This window comes from Mobula hypostoma, chromosome 26, assembly GCF_963921235.1.
Source record: "Mobula hypostoma chromosome 26, sMobHyp1.1, whole genome shotgun sequence".
In the NCBI taxonomy this organism is placed as follows: Eukaryota; Metazoa; Chordata; class Chondrichthyes; order Myliobatiformes; family Myliobatidae; genus Mobula; species Mobula hypostoma.
Genome location: NC_086122.1, coordinates 24,434,414 through 24,453,041, shown reverse-complemented (window position 1 = coordinate 24,453,041; position 18,628 = coordinate 24,434,414). Strand labels below are relative to the sequence as shown.

General features: G+C 38.3%; 1 protein-coding gene across 1 annotated transcript in view; it reads left to right on the top strand.

Annotated features, from left to right (window-relative positions):
* akirin1 (akirin 1) overlaps positions 1-15,240 on the top strand; it is a 32,540-nt gene extending 17,300 nt beyond the window's left edge. The window contains exons 4-5 of the mRNA XM_063033965.1: positions 9,814-9,885; positions 11,723-15,240. Coding sequence (XP_062890035.1) covers positions 9,814-9,885; positions 11,723-11,733 — 83 coding nt within the window. The 3' untranslated portion in view covers positions 11,734-15,240. The remainder of the gene's footprint in view (positions 1-9,813; positions 9,886-11,722) is intronic.
* The last annotated feature ends 3,388 nt before the right edge of the window (positions 15,241-18,628 follow it).

Here is an 18,628-nt window from a genome sequence, read left to right as displayed (position 1 = left end):
TAGCCGATGCACCTTTCTGACATGGATTGAGGTTAATTATCGAATCTAAAATATACGTAGGAGGAAGCATTGGAAAGGAAGAAAGTATAGTACTTAGGAAATTTCTAACTTGTAAATATCTAAAAAAATGTATTCTTGATAAATTATATTTATTAGATAATTGTTCAAAAGACATAAGGGAACCATCTAAAAATAAATCCAAAAACCGTAAAATACCCTTAGTCTTCCAGGTTTGAAAAGCGCGATCCGTAAAAGAGGGAGGAAAAAATATGTTACCTAAAATAGGAATCGCTAACCCGAATTGATTAAGATCAAAAAATTTTCTGAATTGAAACCAAATGCGCAAAGCATATTTAACTATCGGGTTAAAGACCTGCTTAAGGCGTTTCGAATCAAAAGGGAGAGAGGAACCTAAAATAGAGCCAAGTGTATAACCCTGAACAGATTGTAGTTCCAATGCTACCCATTTAGGAATAGATAGTATATCCTGATCAAGTAACCAAAATTTCATATGTCGAATATTAATAGCCCAATAATAGAATCTAAAGTTGGGTAATGCTAAACCTCCATCTCTCTTAGCTTTCTGTAAATGTATTTTACCCAGTCTCGGATTCTTATTCTGCCAAATAAATGAAGAAATTTTAGAGTCAACTTTATCAAAGAAAGATTTTGGAACAAAAATTGGTAATGCCTGAAACACATATAAAAATTTTGGCAAAAAAAACATCTTAACTGCATTAATACGACCAATCAAAGTTAAATATAAGGGAAACCATTTAGATGAAAGTTGAGTGATATGGTCTATTAATGGTAAAAAGTTAATCTTAAATAAATCTTTATATTTACAAGTAATTTTAATCCCAAGATAAGAAAAATAATTATCAATCAATTTAAATGGAAATTTATAATATAAGGGAAGATGTTTATTAATCGGAAAGAGTTCACTCTTACTAAGATTTAATTTATAACCTGAAAAAAAACCAAATTGTGCTAATAACTCTAAAACAGCAGGAATGGATTTCTCAGGATTAGAAATATATAACAGTAAATCATCAGCATAGTGATAATTTATGGGACTTTAATCCCCGAGTTATCCCAGTAATATTTGAAGATTCTCGAATGGCAATTGCAAGAGGTTCTAATGCAATATCAAATAATAGGGGACTAAGAGGACAGCCTTGTCGAGTACCTCGAAAGAGAGGAAAAAAAGGTGAGTTTAAAGAGTTAGTACGGACCGAGGCTACAGGGGAATGATATAACAGTTTAATCCAGGATATAAATTTCAAGCTAAAATTAAACATTTCAAGCACCTTAAATAAATAGGGCCATTCTACTCTATCAAAAGCTTTCTCGGCGTCTAAAGAAATAACACACTCAGGAACATTTTGTGAGGGAGTATAAACAATATTTAACAATGTACGAATATTATAAAAAGAGTAACGACCTTTAATAAAACCCGTTTGGTCTTCCGAAATAATAGAAGGAAGTACTTTTTCTAGTCTATTTGCTAATAACTTAGAAAAAACTTTAGAATCAACATTTAATAAAGATATTGGTCTATAAGATGCACATTGAGCAGGATCTTTATCCTTCTTTAGTATTAAAGAAATTGACGCTCTATTAAAAGATTCAGGAAGTTTACCAAGTTTCAGAGAAGCCTCAAAGACCCTACAGAGCCAAGGGATCAATAAAGAAGCAAAACATTTATAAAATTCAACGGTAAACCCATCCGGGCCAGGAGCTTTCCCCAGATTCATAGAAAAAATAACATTCTTAATCTCACCCATAGTAATGGAAGTATCTAATATAGAAGACATATCCTGTGAAATCTTAGGGAAGTCTAACTTATCTAAAAAATCATTCATATATTTAGAATCTCGAGGAGACTCTGATTGATATAAAGAAGAATAAAAATCACAAAAGGTTTGATTGATCCCCACATGATCCAGTATCAATCGATCATTTTGGTTATAAATCTGATTGATTTGAGATTTAACATAATTAGATTTCAGTTGATTAGCCAGCAGCTTGCCAATTTTGTCACTGTGAACATAAAATTCACTTCTTGTTTTCTTTAATTGGTTTACAATCGAGGACGAGAGTAATAAACTGTGTTCCATTTGAAGTTCAGTTCTTTGTTTGTATAACTCCTCAGAAGGAGCCATAACATATTTCTTATCAATTTCTTTAATCTTGTCCACAATTGCCATCTCCTCCTGCTTCTGTTTCTTCCTCAAAGCAGCAGAATACGAAATAATCTGACCGCGAGTATAGGCTTTAAAAGTGTCCCAAAGAGTGTTAACCGAAATATCCTCTGTATAATTAATTGTAAAAAAAAGCTCAATCTGTTCATTCATAAAGTTAACAAAGTCCGAGTCCTGAAGCAACAGCGAATTAAAACGCCATTGTCTACTATTTTGTATATTGGCCATAATTTTAATAGAAAGCTTAAGTGGAGCATGATCCGAAATGGTTATAGAATCATAATCACATTTAATCACTGAAGGAATAAGATGAGAATCAATAAAAAAATAATCAATTCTTGAATAGGAATGATGAACATGTGAAAAGAAGGAAAAATCTTTTTCCTGAGGATGCAGAAAACGCCAAATGTCCGTCGACCCAGAATCAGAAAGGAAAAAGTTAATCAAAGTTGCAGATTTATTAGGTAAGGTCCGTAAAGGAGCCGAACGGTCCAAAGCTGGAGACAAACAGGTATTAAGATCTCCGCCCCAGATCAATGAAAACTTGTTCAAATTCGGAAACTGATTAAACAATGATTTATAAAATTCCGGACAATCCATATTAGGAGCATAAACATTAACCAAAACTACTTTTTTATTAAATAGTAAACCACTAACCAATAAAAATCTACCATTCGGATCAGAAATAATATCCTGTTGTATAAAAGTAACTGAGGAATCTATAAAAATAGAGACGCCTCGAATCTTAGCATTGGAGTTCGAATGAAATTGTTGTCCCTTCCAGAATTTAAAAAAATGTAGTCTGTCCCCCCTCCGTACATGGGTCTCTTGTAAAAATAAAATTTGTGCTTTAAGTCTCCGGAACACTTTAAAAACTTTTTTCCTTTTAATAGGATGATTAAGACCGTTAGTATTCCAGGAGACAAAATTAATAATAGACTCCATAAATCCTAAAGTCAACCCACATCGAGGGGGATTGACGATAGGCTCGACCCACGAACCCGGAGAGGAAACAGAACATACAAAAGATACCGGGAAAAAGGACGCAACCAGTACTTCAATAATGTATATAGCCCAAAGAGAAAAAAACTAAAACGTGAAGCCCCTCCCGCCACCCCCCCGCCCCAAGACCCCAAGGCAAAATCTAAAGCAGACCCGCCGGAAAGAAGCAAGCGCTAAAACTACCCCCATGACTTCCGGTATACGCTCCCTAAAAAAAAAGGTATAAATATGAAAAAGATCAGCTAATTGTAAAACAGTAAAAAAGTAAAAAAAAGATAACTCAATTAAAATACACACACAACAGAACAAAAGCCAGAAAATATATATAAAAAAAACAATAAACCCCAAACCCATGAATAAACAAAACAACAACAAGAAAAAATAAGATTATTAACATAAACTAGTTATAAAAAACAAAACAAAATAAAATTTTTAAAAAACTACAAAATTTAAGGCCACACAGGAAATACGTAAGATGACAAACAGGAAGTAACCACCCAGAATCCCCTAAGAAAAGAAAGAAATGACGCAGTTAAAAAGAAAGTTTAGCAACCATATTAAGAAATCAAAAATAAACTTTTCTGCCCAAATAGGGCACGAAAAAGTTAAAACCAACCAATTCACAGCCTCCGATCAACGGAGATAATTTAAAAAAAAATAGCAATTAAGATGTTGAAGGTGAAAATTGATCCAGATAACTCTGGGCATCCGATGGAGAATCAAAAAAACGAACGACTCCATCTGACATGCGAATCCTTAGACGAGCAGGGTACAGCAGCGCTGGTCTTAAATCCATCTTATAGAGTTCCGACATCACAGATCTGTAGCGAACCCGTTGGTCCCAGATTGGTTTACTGAAATCTTCCACGAATCGGAACTTAAGATCCGAAAAATCAATGAAACCTTTAGATCGAGCGAATCGAAACAGTCTCTCCTTGTCTTGAAAGTAATGAAAACGTAAAATAACATGCCTAGGTCTATCTGACCTAGACGAGTATGATGGGATTCTGTGAACACGATCCAGTAGCGGTGGTTGGTCAGGAAATACAGTAGGGAATGCATCTTTTAAAAGTTGAGAAAAAAACTTCATGGGGTTGTTAGATTCAACAGCTTCACGCACCCCAATCATTCGTAAATTCTGCTGTCGCATTCTAGATTCCAAGTCAGAGTTTTTAAAAGTCAGAAAGTCAAGTTTCTTCTTCATTACATTAATTGTTTCTTCAATTTTCCCCATCTTAAGCTCACTTTCTTGCGCGGATTTTTGAAGATCAGATATAGCCGACTGATGTTCCGCAATAGATGTTTGCATCTTATCGATTGAATCGGCAATTTTCTGGAGATTAATTGAGATTTCCGTATGAATCAGGTCCATAACAGAGCCTGCAATTTCCGTACGAATCATCTCCCTAACAGAGGTTGAAATTTCCCTCTGAATTAACTCCGATATAGCTTTCAAAGTCACCGGTGATTCAGTCGGAGGAAAATCCATACTTTTCGGTTTAACCGGAGGTTTACCATCCTTGCCGTTTTTCCCGTTCTTAGACATAGCAGATCTAAGTTTCATCCAGTTATCAGAGTTCAATTTAATTCAAAGTATTGTAAGAGTTGATACCTTAATGGTTAATTAAAGTATAGCTGATCATAGAAAAAAAAACTCAGAGGTAATGGAGCGAGTCAAGAATGCGACTTCACTCCATGAGCGCTACCGGAAGTCCCGTATTTGACTGCTACTCTTGTCCCTTGGGAGTGAGAAAGTTGGCAACCCTATTCTACCCTCCCCCTGGTCGGCCAGTCGGCAAGGTTGGGGACCCCTGCCCTGACCAATCAAGAAACTATCAACCTCTGCCTTAAATATGCACAAAAAAAAGAAAACTTGGCTTCCACAGATTCACCATTCTCTGGCTAAAGAGATTCGTGCTCTTTCTGTTCTAAAAGGACGCCCTCTATTCTGAGGCTGTGTCCTCTAGTCTCAGACTCTCCTACCATAGAAAACATCACATCCACTCTATCAAGGCCTTTCACCATTCAATAGGTTTCAATGAGGTCACCCCTTATTCACTGGAATTCAGAAGAATATAGGGCCAGAGTCATCAGATGCTCTTTATATGATAAGCCATTCAATCCTGGAATCAATTTCGTGAACCTCCTTTGAACCCTCTCCAGTTTTAGCACATCCCTTCTAAGATGTGGGGCCCAAACCTGCTCACAGTACTCCAAGTGAGGCCTCACCAGTGCTTTGAAGTTTTAATATTACATCCTTATTGTTGTCCTCTTGGAATGAACGCTAACTTTGCATTTGCCTTCCTCACCACAGACTCAACCTGGAAATTAACGTTTAGGGGATACTGCACAATGACTCCCGAATCTCTGCGCCTCAGTTTCTTGTATTTTCTCTCCATTTTAAAAAATGGTCAACCCTTCATTTCTTTGCCCGTTCTCCTAATCTAAGTCCTTCTGTAGCCTGTCTACTTCCTCAAAGCTATGTGCCCCTCCACTTATCAATTCCATCATCTAAAGTATTGAGCTACAACCTAAAAAGAATCTGTCCCAACACAGACTGCTGTGGAACACCACTAGTCACCGGCAGCCAGTCAGAAAAGGCTCCCTTTATTCCCACTCTTTGCCTGTTGCCTATCAGCCACGGCTTTATCTATGCTAGAATCTTTCCTGTATTACCATGGGCTGATAGCTTGTTAAGTAGCCTTGTCTGGCACCTTGTCAAAGACATTCTGAAGATCCAAGTATACAACATCAACCCATTCTCCTTTGTCTAGCTTGCTTGATACTACTTCAAATAATTCGAACAGATTTGTCAGACAAGATTTTCCCTTGAAGAAACCATGCTGATTACAGCCTATTTTATCGTGTGCCTCCAAGTACCCTGAGACCTCATCCTTAATAATCGACTTCAACTTCTTCCAAACCAGAGGTCAGAGTAATTGGCCTATAGTTTCCTTTCTTCCTTTCTACCTTGAAAAATGGAGTGATGTTTGCAATTTTCCAGTCTTCCTGAATCATTTTAGAATCTGGTGACTCTTGAAAGATCACTACTAATGCCACGTCTTCCAGAACTCTGGGGTGCTTACCATCTGGTGCAGGTGACTTATCTACCTTCAGACCTTGCAGTTTCCTAAAAACCTTCTCTAGTTACGGTAATTACGCACACTTCATGCCCCTGATTCCTGGAACTCCTATGCTGCTGGTGTCTTCCACAGTGAAGACTGAAGCAAAATATTAGTTCTTCTGCTATTTCATTTTCCCCCATTTCTACCTCTCCAGTATCCTTTTTTCCAGTGGTCTGGTATCCACTCTCTCCTCTCTTTTGCACTTTACGTATCTGAAGAGATTTCTGGTATCCTCTTTAATGTTATTGGCTACTTACTTTTGTATTCCATCTTTACCTTAATGACTTTAGTTTGCCTTCTGTTTGTTCGTAAAAGCTTCTTAATGCTCTAACTTGCCGCTAATCTTTGCTCTATTATATGCCCTCTCTTTAGCTTTTATGTTGGCTTTGACTTGGTTGTGTCATCTTTCCTTTAGAATACTTCCTCTTTGGGATGTATATATCCTGTGCCTTCTGAATTGCTTCCAGCAATTCCAGCCATTGCTGCTCTGCTGTCATCCCTACCAGTGTTCATTTTGAATCAATTTTGGATAATTCCTCTCTCATGCCTCTAATTCCCTTTACTCCACTGTAACACTGATGCATCTGACTTTAGCTTCCCAAGTTTCAGTGTGAATTTGATCATATTATCATCACTTGCCCCTAAAGGTTCTTTTACCTTAAGCTCTCTAATCAATTCTGGTTCATTGCACAATATTCAATCCAGAATAGCTAATCCCCTAGTGGGCTCAACCATGAGTTGCTCTAAAAAGCCATCTCGTAGTCATTCTAGAAATTCCCTCTCCTGAAATCCAGCATCAACCTGATTTTCCCCCCCCCCCGCCCCAGTCTTACCTGTGTATTGAAATCCTCTCTGACTATTGTAATATTGCCCTTATGCCATGTATTTTCTACCTCCTGTTTGTAGGCTGCATTTTTGCTAATGTTTGGGCGTCTGTATCCAACACCCAATCAGGGTCTTTTTACCCTTGCAGTTCCTTGGCTCTAATCACAACGATTCAACACCTTCCGACCCTATGTCACCACCTTGTAATGATTTGATTTCATTTTTGTTTTACCAACAGAGCAACGCTGCCCTCTCTGCCTTCCTGCCTATCCTTGGGCATTCAGCTCCCAGTTATAATCTTTAAGCCATGATTCCATGATGCCTACAATATCACACCTACCAATCTGCAACTGTGTTGCAGGTTCATCTACCTTATTCCATATACTGCACTCATTCAGATTCAACACCTTCAGTCCTGTATTCACCCTTTTAATTTTGTCTGTTTTGTATCACAACTCAACTCTAGTTTAAACTCCACCATGAAGCATTAACAAGCCTTCTTGCTAGGATATTAGTCCCCCTCCAGTTCATGTGCAACCAATTCCTTTTCTACGGGTCCCACCTTCCCTGGAGGAGAGCCCAATGATCCAAAAATCCTTTGCCCGCCCTCCCTCCCACCAACTCTTTGGCCACAAATTAAACTGGCCTCCCTAGGACGTGTCAAAAATAGGAACCCTGGAGTTTCAGCCCTTTAATTTGCACCTAACTCCCTGAACACTATGCAGAACCTTGTCACTTGTCCTACCCGTGTCATTGGTACCTATGTGGATCATGACTTCTGGCTGTTCATCCTCCCACTTAAGAATGCTGAGGACTCAATCCAAGATTTTCTGGACCCTGGCACCCAGGAGGTGACATACTATCTGGGAATCTCGTTCTCGCCTACAGAACATCCTGTCCGTTCCCCTAACTAATTAATCCCCAATCACCAGTGTGTGCCACTTCTTCCCTCTTTCCCTTCTGAGTCACAGAGGCAGACTCAGTGCCATAGAGCTAACCACTGACTTTCCTCTGTTAGGTCATCTCCCCCCCCCCCCACCCCCAACAGTATCCTAAGTGGTATACCTGTTGTTGCGGGGATGGCCACAGGGGTACACTGTACTGGTTCTTTAACCCTTTCCCCTTCTTGACTGTCACTCAATTTCCTATGTCCTGCACCTTGGATGTAACTACCTCTCTATATGTCCTATCTATCACCCTTCAGCCTCTCAAATGATCTGGAGTTCATCTGGTTCCAGCTCCCAACTCCTTAATGTGGTTGTAGTCATCAGGGGCATTGGAGGTCTCCCCTGCCACATCCTGCAAGAGGAGCATTTCACTATCCTGCCTGTCATCCCTACTGTCCTAGTTGAGCAGGTATAAAGAAAAGAAGAAAAAAACTTGAGCTTTCCTTTGCTTTGCTTTCTGGGCGAAGCCTCTCTTTGCTAAAGCCTAAGATCACCACTCTGTCTCTGTCCACTCCGCTTTTCCCTGCCTGCCTTAAATTTGCTCTTGCTAATCAATCCCAAACGCCGATTAGGCGCTGGTCTAAGGTCTATTATGCTGCCGTGATCCACTCCTGCCTTCTATCCTTGGACAGTGGACCTGATTGATGGCCCCTCTCCAAACCTGCAATGTCCAGATGGCCACTGGTCAAAGCTCTATCCACCTTCATGTTCTTTGAGAGCCCCATTACCACCACCTTCTTCAAATGAACATTCCCTGGAATATCAGTATTCCCCTCTGTAATTTGCTATCCTCCATGTCCTACTCCTTGGTAACTTGTAAGCTACTCATTCAGCGCCCTACTTGCTCCAGGCATAAGTGGTCCTACCATGTACATGGTTAACCTCTTGTTTGTAAAGTATATATTAAATGCATTGAATTATTTAATCCTTCTCACCTTGGGCATTTCATGGCCCCTTTTAGCTTCTATTTCATTGTATTTCAAATGGCATTTGTTTCTTTCTTATTCTTTGATCAAATTTGCAATATCCAAAGTCATTCAAGATTTGTGAACCTTTGTTACCGCAACACATTCACCCTGAATTCTGACTTGCTGACCTTTGCCCAATTCCAGTCGCAGTTGTGGACTTGCCCAATAACAGCTATTCCCGTCTACATTCTCTTGCTCCTATTTAATACTGTTGTAATGAGTCTTCTCAATTTGATATTTTCCCTTGAGGTCCAGTGTTCTCCTGGCGATATCCTTTCCCAATGTGGTCATTCTTTATCCATTACCATTTTTGAGAGGGAGTGAAATGACTGAATATTGATTGATGTGTAAAATAAAGTGGAATAATGAATGTTAAAATTTTTTAGTGAAAGATTTAAATTACTTATTGTAGTGAAAAACGTGTAATGAAAAGTTCTCGTAACAAAAGAATCCAAGCAATTTTAAAACAAATATATTCTTTAAGGCGCAAACAACAGGAATTCTGCAGATACTGGAAATTCAAGCAACACACATCAAAGTTGCTGGTGAACGCAGCAGGCCAGGCAGCATCTCTAGGAGGAGGTACCGTCTACATTTCAGACCAGGTCTCGGCCTGGAACGTCGACTGTACTTTTCCTAGAGATGCTGCCTGGCTTGCTGTGTTCACCAGCAACTTTGTGTGTTGCTTGATATTCTTTAAGATTTCAGAATTGAGTTGATTATTTTTTCTTGTTTGTTTTAGAACAATATGATGCTTTTGTGAAATTCACACATGACCAGATTATGAGACAATATGGAGAACGACCTGCCAGCTGTAAGTGGAGACTTCTAGACTTTGGAATTCCGTTTAATTGATTTTTGTTTTGGAATGAAATGGAAGTAGAGTAATTCCATTTGGTCATACTCCTAGGCACAGTTAAAGTCACATTATTTGACTCATTTTTTTGGTGTTCAATATTTCCTAAATAAAGTTTCAAGGCAATGTTAAACCTTTTTTGAACAGCAGTATTCCAGCTAGATGTAAACAATTTTGCACTACAGATGTGCTATTTTATGCAGTTTTGCAAAAGTTAATTTGGACTTTATTGAGATGTGGAGGTACTGTACTAGGAGGCAATGAACTTTCAACTCTAGTTAAACATCACCTAAAGTAAGGTTTCTGTTAATAGTCTATCATTGTTTGGGATGTGGGTATTTGATAATGTTGTAATTTATTGAATTGCTTCTTGGACATTCAGCCCTTGTGATCAACATGCTATCCAATGGTTACATGCTGATAATAAAGAACTGAACTAGGCTATTTAAAGCCACACTCAGGTTGGAGGAACAACACCTTATATTCCCTCTGGGTAGCCTCCAACCTGATGGCATGAACATTGACTTCTCTAACTTCCGCTAATGCCCCACCTCCCCCTCGTACCCCATCCGTTATTTATATACACACATTCTTTCTCTCTCTCTCCTTTTTCTCCCTCTGTCCCTCTGACTATACTCGTTGCCCATCCTCTGGGCTTTCCACCCCCCCCCCTTTTCCTTCTCCCTGGGCCTCCTGTCCCATGATCCTCTCATACCCCTTTTGCCAATCACCTGTCCAGCTCTTGGCTTCATCCCTCCCCCTCCTGTCTTTTCCTATCATTTTGGATCTCCCCCTCCCCCTCCCACTTTCAAATCTCTTACTAGCTGTTTCTTCAGTTAGTCCTGACAAAGGGTCTTGGCCTAAAAACGTTGACTGTACCGCTTCCTAGAGATGCTGCCTGGCCTGCTGCGTTCACCAGCAACTTTTATGTGTGTTGCTATTTGGCCCTTTGACTCCCTGCTGTACTTTCATCAGGATTGGTTGATTTCCATCTCCATTCCATTTTCCTGTAGTATCGCCATGACCCTTGATCATCCTTGGCAAACAAAATTCTGTCAGTCTTTGTTTTGAGTGAATACCATGAGAGAACAGTCCTCTGCCTTGGGTAGAAAATTCCAAAGATTCATCGCCCTCTCCATTAACTTTTTCTGTCATGAATGGCCAACTTATTCTGTCTGTTACCATTGCTGGTTTTCTTTTCTCTATAAGATGGTGTGTTTCTTGGTAATTGAGTTATTCACCTGCACATAGTCATGACATTTGTTGGGAGCTGCTGAGAACATGCTGTCAATGCATGTATTTATTAGAGATGGGTGTTCAAGCTGGATGGTGAATTGATAGTCAATGAACTTTTCCTGGATGACAAAAGTTAAGGTTTCTTGCTGCTTTACTAAAAGTGGAGGGAATTCCTTTATGCTTATTAGCATATACTTCATAAGCCACCTTGGCTTCTTGCCTTTTCCCAATGTGCTATGGCATTCAGATGGTTACTGGAGTTGAGTTTCTGCATGATGATCACCTGAATGTTGATGCTAAAGGCAGTTAACTGATTTATTTTTGATCATCAATTGGCACATGTTATTGAATGAATGAAGTACAACATTGCAATTGTTAGCAAACCATTGCAATTGAGCTTTTATCTATAGAATTAGTAACTGTAATAGTTCATCCTTGGATGCAACTGTTCTCCATTTACTGGAGTAATGATTAAGTATATTGAACTTTGATCATAGAAACATTTCTAAATATAGGAATTGTTTTCCTTTGTAATGGTATTTTTTTTCTTCTCTTGCAGATGTGTCCTGAAGCATTTTGTGCTTGAACGGGTGTTGGCTTTCACCTCAAGTCAGCTGCTGTACTTAATGAGAACTAATTTTGGTGCCATGTTTTACCCACATTCAACTTGAGGGATTTTAACTTTACATCGCTGGCCCACCCTACCTCTTGTAAAAATGAAACAAAAAAAAACAAAAATCTGACTTTACTGGTCAATGTGCTGTCAGTACAGAGATTTGTCTACTTTCCACTCCTAATTCTGCTACTGTGAGAATAACCTGCCATTTATTTCCAGTTCAAGAAGCTGGATACCAAGCAACAGTTGTTAAATCTGCCTTTTTAAGAAGTGGCACTGAAAATGAGAATGTTACCTTCAAATCTTTTTGAAAGGATAAAGTTCTGTCATAAGTGATTAGTCCGAATTTTGAATGTCATTAAAGTAGAAATTTGTTTCTGATTTGAAAAAATAGTGCACTACAATATTACTGCAGATATCTCCCTTGTAGAATAGACTTTATTTTTTTATTAAGTGGTGTATTGTGTTGTCAGCTGCGAACATTTATAATGTCATTACCTGGTGGCAAGTGGTATGTGTGTATCCAGTCCATTTGGGTTCAGAGTTTGAGATGGGATACTGCAGTGGGACTTGAATTTTAGACGGATGTAGGCTGGGTCTGAAATATTGCCCTTTCGTGATTAATTGGTTATCATATAATTGTACGCATGGTTATTGCCAAACAGATTGGTTTCAAATTGGGTATGGGTTGGTATTGATTTCATGGAACCAACTTTAGCTTGTGTAAATGAAGAAAAAAAATTGTAAATTGGTTGTAAAGCTGTTTTTCATTGTATTTTGGTTAAAATTGTCTAAATGGCCTTAAATACTCTCATGCTCTTCCTTTAAAGCCAATTTTGTAGACATGGTCTGCACCAGCGGTTTTAAATTTGCTTTGAAACTTGTGCCAACATTTAAACATTGGATAGGTCGGTAGCATATGAGCTGCTTTTTTTTTAAAGTTTAAGACACTTTTGATTCCTGCTGTTGGCAATTGTTTTGGGCTTTAGCTTGGCTTGTGCTTTTTTTTTCTTGTGCTGTATTTCAAATACATTTGTATTTGAGATCACAATGTGTTGGAGAACTAGGCTAAAATTCAGCAACTGGCCTGCTTGGTGTGGTTATGGAGTCCTTATTGAATGCTTAATCTGGGAGAAATCCAAATGCAGCAATTGGTCATTCATATCCATACCATGGAACTAAAGGATTGACAGTATCCTATTAACAGATTACAAGGATGAATAGTGGTGTTGCAGTTACAGTTGTCTTCACAATATTTTGAAATGAGGTTAGTTCAGTTGGAATGAATTCCAATTTTTTTTAAAAGGCATACCTTAACCAAAAATCGCAACTTTTACCTTGTGTACATTTTTTGCCCTGTATAGTACTAACAGGCTTAGTTTAAAATAATTTGACATCAAACATCTCCTTTAACCTATTTTGATGTAAACATTTAGTATAAATTGGGGATGTGAAAATGTTTCAAAATTGGTTTGCAACTTGTAATGGTGTTGAATGTGCTTGTTTGCCTGAGTTTTTAATCTACGTATGGTTTAGCTGACTTCTGTTAATAAATCTAGAGTGGCCTTATGAAAACAGCCAGATGGTAAATCTGTTTGTGGCCCAGTTGTCAGGACATAAATCAGTTGTAGTGTTTTTGGAAAAGAACGTTGGTTGCTTTGTAGAATGAGGGTTCTTATAAGCAGTTACATACCTCCTTTGCATGACTACCCACATTCACATTTGCAGTGTTCATTATACAAGGAAGCACACTGTTAGGTTTGGAGCTTGCACTTTCCTGAAACCTTGCAATGTAGTTGCATATATGATAGGAAGTTTAAGGTAACTTTGTGTTCCTTTGTTCTATTTTTCCTTTGGTATTTTTAATGGAAATTGATTTACATGATTTGACTACTTGACAGTTGAAATTGAATAGATAAGGTTAAAAATTAAAACTTCCAGTGGTTTACTATTGTAAATGCTTAGTTACATCTGACTGCTAAGACCACTATTATAGTTTTCAGTTGGGTAACTTGATAAATCTGGAAGCAGTAACAGTACTTTGACTTTAGTGATATTGGTTGGTGAGTACAGTGACCACACTCTGGGGCTACTTTAATGTGGTGAGGGCAAGTAGGTAGGGAGAGACATTGATCAGATTGGTTAGTGTATCCACATTTGTTTATAAATACTTGTCCTCCCTGTATCCTCTGGTATCCGATTCAATTTCCCTTCTGTTGGTTGGTATCCAGGACATCGTATGGGATTAATGCTAGTCACTTTTCATCTGAATAGTTATTTTATTTCAAGGCTGTTCTCTTAATCCTTTCCCCTTGATCTTGAGCCCTGTTTTCGGATATTTTTTTTAAAAAATCACTGCTGGAGTTTTCTTAAATAATGGTTTGGAACACTGGATTCCATTTAATTATTTTACTCTTTATTTTAAACTTTCATGGAAGGTTTGAAGTCCTGTGAGCTACATGGGTCAAGAAGAGCCAAGATCAGTTAGTTTGTGGCGAGGCACACATCTCCCCTCATCTTCGTTCCTTTTAAGCTAGTTTGCCATGGAAGTTAATGAGAATGTTGGAGGTATACTAAGATTTGTTGCAAAAATTACTGATACAATGAGCTTTTTCTTGCCAAAAGTGATTCTGATCTTATTGGGGGAGATAACAAAGAGAAATTAACATTGGTTTGGCTAATAGTAAAGCACGTGTCTATTTAAAACCTTTTCCTGTGCTTTTGTACTTCATCCCTTCTGATTCTTCTATATTTCTGCCTTTTGCTTCCCCCTGAGGTATTCCACAATGCGGTCACAAGATTTTAAAAAAATGGTGGTATAAAAAGGGCTGATTCCTGTTGCATTAGGATATCTAGCAAATAAACTTCCGGATATAAATGACAGAATAAAGGTCAAGATTGAGATTATATGTAGTTTCATTTTTATTTTTGGAGGTTTAAAAATTGTCAGTGCTTAGAACTGGTTTTTCCTTGAGTATGTTTGGAATACAAATTGGAAACTGAAATCTAGGTTTTTAATGTAGCAGATGGGGCACAAACTTGTTCTAATCACTCAAACACTTTCATGGAATGTCATATGATTTTAGAATGTGTGCTTACCTAACATAGAGAACAGACAGTGGCAGGGCTGTTGCCTCTTTATAAAGCAAATAATAGCCTTTCTGTTGAGGTAATATTTGCTACTTGTGTTCCATGTAATAGATGTATTGTTTGTGGAGACCATGCCTTTGTCTAGAAAGTTACTTTTTCATTCAGTGCCATTTGTTTCATTGAAACTCATTAAACAAATACAATACCAACTGTGATTCTCAATTTTGTATATTTGAAAGGGTTTGAAAACTTACTGCGTTAAGCTTTGCTTTTAGGTTTATCTAGTGACTAGTTTTAAAAAAACCTCAATTAAAAGGAAATTGGAAGAACAGCTTGGTGGAATTGAAGTCTTTTTTTAGCTTATTGAAATTAATGACACTCAAATATTCAGCATTTATGATGGCCATTTAGGGTGGATTTAATTTGTTTCTGTTGTGATCAAGAGCAATGGTGGCCATATTTATCTTTGCAAACATTAGAATTCTATTTGGTAAACCGTACACCTATATTTGAGCATTATCTATAGCCATGCTTAATGGCTATATTAAGCATAGAACAGTACAGCACAGGAACAGGCCATTTTACCCATGATATTGTGTCGAACCAGCTAAAAAGCAAATCAAAAACACCAAAGACTAATCCCTCCTACTTCCACAGTGTCCATATCCCTCCATCTTTCTTACAGCCGTGTGCTTATCCAAACTTCCCTTAAAAGCCTCTAATGTATTTGCTTCCACCACCATACCAGACGGTGCATTCCAGGCATCTACCATTCTGAGTTTTTAAAAAAAAACACATGTCCCTTGAATCTGTCCTCTGGTATTAGATGTTTCAACACTGGGAAACTGATGGACTCTGTCCACTCTATGCCTCTAATCTTGTAAACCTCTATCAGATCTCCCCTCTGCCTCTGCTGCTCCAGAAAAAAGTAATCCAAGTTTATCCAGCTTCTCGTGACAGCACATGCCCTCTAAACCAGGCAGCCATCTTCTGCACCTTCTCCAAAACCTCAACATCCTTCCTGTAGTGGGGCAACCAGAACTGTAATTGTTTAGGCCGCATTTGCAGTATTGCCTACATGTCATCTGGAATACTGAAGATCCAGTTATTGCCCTATTAGCCTGCTTGGGTTCCAGTAAGTGACAGTTTACAAAAGTTTTGAAGCAGCACAATTGCAATTTTGCTGGCTGGAGAAATCTCCATGATCTTAATAGAAAATGTGCAAATTGGGCTAGTGTCCTCTTAAGTTTGCTTAGCAGATTGTAGTGATAGTACTGTTTAAATTATCTCAAATCCTCCTCTGCAGTAATGTCAAGATGCTTTTTTTTTTTGGATCTTGGACATCTCACCTGTGGCTCCTGCCAATTGATGTCTTTTGTAACCAACCTTCTAACAGGGCAGTTCCTGATAATGGGGATGTAATGGCAATGAGGGTGAGGGAGCACGGGAGGTTGAAAGTCTTCGCAGGAAGAACCTGGCTCAAGAAAATCAGTTGTTAATAATCTTAACATTTTTAAATGTGCATTTCTAAAAGGTCATGATTATTGTGCTAACTGTCAGGAGAACAGTGAAATTAGAGATCAAATTTTAATGGACAAGAGGTGAAACATTGTGGAAGAAGGTAGCAATTTTATATCAGTGGTACTCTTCTAAGCATGTGAAGAAACAGGGGAGTGGGACTGTAGGCAGTGGAGCATGCCAGTTGTATTTGCACACCACTGAGGGTTATCTCCCTGTATTATACTTGTGGTCCAAGCATTGGAAACTGCAAATCATGTTAAGGTCTTTGGTATTAACAAAATGGAGTTTATGATGATGAGAATGTGTTGAGATGCGGAATCAAATACAAGGCAGGAAAAGATCCAGAATGTTGATATCTGAACTAGAAAAGGTTGAAATAATCCACTAGAGGATTTTGAATATTTTACAAAAGTTTCACTGGGGGGGAGGGTGTAGATCTGTGAAGTATCTGGAGTCTTGCAATACATCACATTCCCAATAAAGATTGAAAATATGGAATAAAAGATGGTGCTGACAATTTTAGCTGAGACTTTGGGAATGCCCAGTGCGGACTGTTTCCACTTGCTCAAATGAAGTCTGACATTGCAGTCTAGTTCATTAAATGGTCTATGTGCCACCTTGTAGGTGATGTTAAACTGAAGCAGCAGCTGAAAGTTTTTCTGCAGCAATCTTCAGAAAGTAATTTCTCCCATATCTTAGTATTCTGTCAACTTCAACATGGTTAGGACCATAGCTTTTGTTTAAAAGCTTGCTGTGAACAAAGTATCTAGCATGGTTGTGTAAACTTACTGCAATTGGAGACAATTTGTCATTTGACTGCAAGGTATTTTGAGACATTCTGTAGTGTTGAGCCTCAGTGCAAATCACTTTTTAACTTAAAGATTAGCAATAAGATTAACCAGGAAAAACTTCCAGCCCAAAATTGACTATCAAATTGGTACGAAGTCTTCCTCCATTATGAGGGTATAGGTTGGGGAGGAAAATACAGTAGTGGGCTGCTGCTATTTAATCAGTACTGTCATTTTAAACTTTTACATAAATTATTGAATGCCCTCTTCAAATGGACTTGTGATGTTTTGAGATTGATGTTTAACAGTTTGCTTCAGTTTAAGAGGTTGTAAATAGTAAGAACTTCAACTTGAATAATACAAATGAAGCAAAGATATGGTTTCTAATGGGGAGGGTATGAAAACTGAGGAAATGAAGTTAAAAGTTGTAGATGTTTTAAAAACTAAGTGCATAATAGTGACATTTTTAAAATAGTTAATTTGAACCTTGCCAACTTAAATCAAGTTTGTTCTGGGAAATATTTCCTTGTAGAGGCGTGCTACTAATTTGAAATGAGACCTGAAATGTTATTTTTTCTGGGTCTATTTGTGCGTGTGTGTGTAAAATTGCAGCAGTTAGATGTTTTTTTCCACTTTCTAACACACTGTGGCAGTCTTGAGCTTGGCCTGGTAGAATACTTCGACTGCAGGGTGAAAATCTGAGAGAAGTTCCAGCTGAAAGTGCTGACTTTGCACAAATGAGATTGAGCTTTTTTTTTTCTCCCGACTACAATAGTTCTACAAAGATTCCGGGAGCTTCTTGTGGGTGGGAAGGTTATCCCAAATATTGTACGGTCACTGCAGTATTTCGTCTCTTGATCAGAAGATGCTAGTCTTCATGTCTGTCCCTGAAATGCTACCAATCAATGTAAAACTTTGGGGACTTTGTTCCATGAGATCACTATCATCTACAATGAAGGATTGTAGTTATGCCGGGTGGTCTTTAGTTACATATGCCAGACAAACTATTTAATTTTATAATTTACTTTTCTAATTATGGTGGTCATTGACCTGAAACTATTGATCACCCCAGCTGACTGAGTTCTTCCATTTATTTTTGTTTTGGACTTTAAGTACCCGTAGTTCCTCTTCTTCTCCTCTCTCCCCCCCCCTCTCCCTCTCTTCCCCCCCCTCTCCCTCTCTTCCCCCCCTCTCCCTCCCCTCTCCCTCTCTCCCCCCCAGTCGTTAAATATGATCGCCTTGCAAGTTTTTTCAATGGATAAAGAGCTAATTTGGTCTCTTAAATCATTCATACCCCCCGCAATCACCCCAGTAGCTCACCAATTCTCTACACTGCACACATGCCTTTTATTGTGAGGCCCAATCACAGCCCCCATTTTTCTGGAATATGGATACACTGATTATCGGTGAGATGATTAATTCACTAGTTTTGGCTGATGCAGTTTCAGTA